Source organism: Cherax quadricarinatus, chromosome 24 (genome assembly GCF_038502225.1).
Source record: "Cherax quadricarinatus isolate ZL_2023a chromosome 24, ASM3850222v1, whole genome shotgun sequence".
Classification (NCBI taxonomy): Eukaryota; Metazoa; Arthropoda; class Malacostraca; order Decapoda; family Parastacidae; genus Cherax; species Cherax quadricarinatus.
Window position 1 is genome coordinate 14,564,573 of NC_091315.1, and position 5,197 is coordinate 14,569,769.

The 5,197-nt window shown below is 37.5% G+C and overlaps 1 protein-coding gene across 3 annotated transcripts in view; it reads left to right on the forward strand.

Annotated features, from left to right (window-relative positions):
- Nucleotides 1-4,901, forward strand: part of LOC128690812 (nonsense-mediated mRNA decay factor SMG9) — a 213,738-nt gene extending 208,837 nt beyond the window's left edge. For all 3 annotated transcript variants that reach the window (XM_070088201.1, XM_070088202.1, XM_070088203.1), the window contains one exon: nucleotides 1,172-4,901. In XM_070088201.1, the coding sequence (XP_069944302.1) occupies nucleotides 1,172-1,250 (79 nt within the window). In that variant the 3' untranslated portion in view covers nucleotides 1,251-4,901. The remainder of the gene's footprint in view (nucleotides 1-1,171) is intronic.
- The last annotated feature ends 296 nt before the right edge of the window (nucleotides 4,902-5,197 follow it).

Consider the following 5,197-nt stretch of genomic DNA (forward strand, 5'->3'; position numbering starts at 1 on the left):
GTTTGGTTCAGCATACATTCCCACCACCAGAATGTGTGTATGATTATTTACAGCATGTACAGTAGGTATGAACCAATAAGCTAAATTATGAATAGAATTTGGAGAGAGGAAGTATGAGAACACTGCTTCAGCTATTGTGCACTCAGGAGGACGGATTCTGGCATGATGCAAATCAACCTGAAGCAGGTGAGTGGTCCATGCTGTCCCTACATGTGAGGTAGCTTCACCTGGACCCCCATCCTCCCTTGCAGTGAAATAGGCACACATTCTTTAGCACATAATTTGTACACCCTGTATCACAATAGTGCACACTTCTGTCATTCATTCAACCATGTCTAAGGCTGGCTAAGATGATATGCAGGAATATGATGTGTGATGTATATCAAATACAAAATTACTGGAATAAGTGTAGAAGTTTTTAAGAGGGAACTGAATCTCTTCCTTTGCCAAGTACCAGATTAACCAGGCAGTGATGAAAATGTGGGCCAGCAAAACTGGTCACAGGTATGTTATGGGTGGAGGGAGGGGGGAAAGAGTCGTAGGAGATAGGTTTTCACAGGTTCACTTTAAATAACTTAAAATTGGTGTTATGTTGAAATTTATATGAAAGATTTTCTAAAAAAAAAAAAAAAAATTGAGACGTGATATCCAGTGAATATTGTTAGAACAAAATCCTATGGTTGGATTTATGTTGTCTTATGCCAAATCAAAAGAAAATGAAAAATTTAGTGTTCAGTAAATTAAATAAGATTGCCAGATAATAGTGAGGCAGAGTAAAATTCAAGACAACCAAATAATGGTGGATGCCAAATATTAGATTTGCTGATTCACTTTACTTATTGTGATGTTTTTTTAAAAGCCTTCCATCTTAATTTAGTCTGTATCTGAAGGTTACTACTTGGAACTCAGTCTAATATTCTGTGAAGTATATGCACATATGAATGAGGTAGGAGGGCCCAACAAGATGGAAAAGGAGCACAGTAGAAGGGAAAGAGGCAGTGATTTATTTTTAAAACTGTTTAGGTTTGGTACAGTACTGCATACTGGAAACACGATGCAGTACTTCCTCTGATTACTTTGTGGCCATACCTTATCTTGTTATAATGCACTTCAGTATGCAGACAATTCATTGCTTATTCTAAGCACTTTATTAAAGATTCATTTATTTTAGGTATCAGTACGTGTGCCGTACATGGGAGAGTGTGCGCAAGTGGAGTCTCTTCGTGGAGTACAGCCGCCTGCTGCCTTGAGCGGTGCCGGTGCTTGTAACTGGACATCTCCTGCCTGGCATTATCGCCCTAGCTATGTGGGTGTTGTGCCGCTAGTGACGTCTGGCGCCACTCACCGCCCCGCTCTGCTCCCTTCATGGGACTATCACAGCCGGCTGGCCCCGCCCTGCTCTTGCCCCTCCCTCCCCCACACCTCACCTGCTGTGGGCATGGGTAATCATTCTGAGGGGGTTGGTGTGCACGTGGGCACTGTGCCCAGCTGTGGGAGTGGCACTGCGTCGTATGTTGTTTGGAGCTACAACCCTTGGCCAGTGCCTAGGGGGTAGTGATGATGAGACCTGGCTGCTGTGTTGGGTCACCTAAGGTCGCGAGGTGTTTTTTGTTTGATCTTACCCATTACAGTCATGCATGAATGTAATATCTATTACATTTGATAACACATTTCTGCTAATGTGTTAAAAGCTCTACAATTAAATCAGTAAGTACTGTTCCACTTCACTTGACTCAGTGTTTGATAACTTTGTGAGTCATATTGAAATAATAAGGCAGACAGTTGTAGAAGCATTCATGAGAGTTAATGCATTAATGTAATGGGTGAGGGTCACAACAGAAACTACTGTAATTACATCCTTGACCCTTCTGAAGTGGGTCATAAATTTTGGTAAATCACGTTGTTCAGCATAACAACTGTGAGGTCAACTCGCCATATCATAATGTCCTTAATATTACAGTTTTTTTTTTATCGAAAGATAAGATAGTATATAATACAATAACAATTTGACAAAATTCATTGGGCTTTTTGTTTTAATCAACTGAATCTAATAAATGTTATTAATTTTTTTATACTGAATTCTTAATCACTATTTCACTTATAAACTACTATAGTAGTTATAAAAAAGTATGGTTAATAATGAAACAACCTCTGCATTTTATCATGTGTGAAAACAAGCAAGTAATGATTAAAAATTCAGTACTTTATTTTTGCTTACATTTAGTACTTGGTACATTTAATTCCTAATATATATTATCAACATTTGTTGATAAGAAATTCTAGATTGCTGATGTGTATCTCAGCAGTTCTTAAAACTTATAATGGTTTACAACAGAAACTCTAACAAATGCATAATTAAGATTTAGCATTGTGAAATATTCTTACTGCAAATGTGAAATTATCAGACAAGTTGGAAGTTATCTTTCACATCTTGAGATGGATAGTTGTTCACTCATTTGGTTTATACTCCACTTCTAAGTACATCCATAATTTTTTCTTAACTGTATGAGTATCACATTCAAAAAATGCACATTTCTTCTGATCCCAAAACAGGTCTAAAAGAATGTTTGCTGCCAGTGTCTGCTTTGTGCTGTGTTATCATTACTTACATTTAATGCTATATGTAATATACATTAATGTCAAGATCATCATCACATTTAAATTGATTTTACAGCTCATCTCGAGAGAAATTTGGGTAAATTTATGATACAACGAACCAGCATGAAATCTTTAAAATATGTGGTGAGCTGAATAATTTTAATATAAGTTGGGTGGGAGGGGGGGGGAACCACCCATTCATTTACTTGTTTAGGAGAAGACGATTGTCTAACTAAAAGTACGAAAATTCCCACCAGCTACCAAGGGCTCTTAATTCCCAAGTCTCTGCCTAGGGCTTGGTGCCAGGACCCTGCCGAGTTTGGTATCCTGTGTATCCTTCACCTCAGGAACAGTGCTGAAAGTACTGCTTTATCTTCCAAAGTCCCCTTTCCCTCCTTGTTGATGTAGACTGGTTATGGGCATCATTTTGAATTGGTCATTTTAATATTCTGATCTAGTATACAGTATTTGTGCAAACTGGTTTCCTTTAACATATCAATTTGAAATTGGTTAAATAAATTTTCTCAAGTTTATTCCTTCCGAAGGATTTGAATAATGGTGCTTGGGTTGTAGAGAATGTTACTGTTCTTGTGACCATGCCTTAAATAATATACTGTGCATCGTCAGTTTTGAGACAATGGGCGAGGTGTAACATGGGAGTAAGCATGTCATGTGTATGTTTAGCTGAATATGCATAAATAAAGAGATCATGGTTCAATTAATAAATTAAATCTATGGGAAATGCATGTTTGTTAACCACTATAATCAAATGTATTATTTCTAGTGACTGCCCGAGTGAGTGCAGTACTAGCGTGTCGCAGTTCACCCTTCATAATATGTTTGTTGCGTATATCAGGAATTTGCACAGATCCAAAAAGAGTATTCTATCTTCATATTCTGATTTCAAAACTAAATAAAAAACTTAATACTAAGGTATAATAGGTGCATTAATTAAGAATAATGAGTGGTTGCTTTCTTCAAGAATATTTTGGTGTAAAATTAAAATATAGTAGATTCATAATAAAAATGAAAAATTGAATAAATAATAAAATAATTAAATATTGATTATATAATGAATAATAAATTCATGAATGAATAAATAATAAATAATGAAAAAAAAAAATAAAAATATAATTAAAAATAAATATATATTTTGTTTTAACACTGGCTGTCTCCCACTGAGGTACAGTGGGAGAGACAGTGTTAATCACTTTTTAATCTTTAATCTCTCTCTACTCTACATTTATTACTTTTTATTAACACAGCTGTTTCCCACCAAGGCAGGGTGGCCTGAAAAAGAAAATTTCATTCACTCCATCACTGTCTTGCCAGAGGCACACTTACACTACAGTTATAAAACTGCAACGTTAACACCCCTCCTTCAGAGTGCAGGCGCTGTACTTCTCATCTCCAGGACTCGAGTCCGGCCTGCTGGTTTTCCTGAATTCCTTCATAAATGTTACCTTGCTCACACTTCAACAGCACGTCAAGTCCTAAAAACCATTTGCCTCCATTCGCTCCTATCTAACGCACTCATGCATGCTTGCTGGAAGTCCAAGCCCCTCGCACACAAAACCTTCTTTACCCCCCTCCCCCCAACCTTTCCTAGGCTGACACCTACCCTGCCTTCCCTCTACTACAGATTTATACACTCAGTCATTCTATTTCATTCCAGCTTCTCTACATGTCCGAACCACCTCAATAACCCCTCCTCAGCCCTCTGGATAATAGTTTTGGTAATCCGCACCTCCTCCTAATCTCCAAACTATGAATTCTCTGCATTATATTCACACCACACATTGCCCTTTTACATAACATCTCCACTGCCTTCAGCCTTCTTGTTGCAACATTCACCACCCATGCTTCACACCCATATAAGAGCATTGGTATAATTATACTCTCAAACATTCTCCTCTTTGCTTCCAAGGATAAAGTTCTTTGTCTCCACAGATTCCTCAGTGCACTACTCGCCTTTTTTTCCTCATCGATTCTATGATTCATCTCGTCTTTCATAGACCCATATGCTGACACTTCCAATCCCAAATATCTGAATGCATTCACCTTCTCCATACTCCTCCATATTCTCTCTACATATAGATGACTATTGGTTAACATCATATTTATGTTCCTGAAAACGCAGTGTAATTGGAAAATCGTGTACGATGAACTGAAGTACACGTGGGGAAAATAGGGTTATGTTTATCAGAACCTTTGTTAAGTTCTTGAAATTGGAAAAAAATATATATATTTATGTAGTTGTAGGTGGATACTGTGATGTTGTATGTAATAAAATCCTTTTCTCTCTTGCCACTTTTCTTACCTCATCATTCAACCAGTTTCTCTTCCTCATCCACATATTCCCTCTATTTATGAACTTCTGCTTCATACTTTAGCACTGCATTCTTAAATTTACCCTCTCCCTCTCTCTCTCTCTCTCTCCAGCCTATATCCTGTACATTCTTGCCCACCATTCTCCCAAGAGTTTCCTGTATCTTTCCCTAACTGTCTCCTTTAGTTTATTCGCTTTCACTTTTCTTACTGATGCACTTTCCTTGTCCTCCCTTTACCTCTTACTCTTCCTGTCACTAACACTAAATAA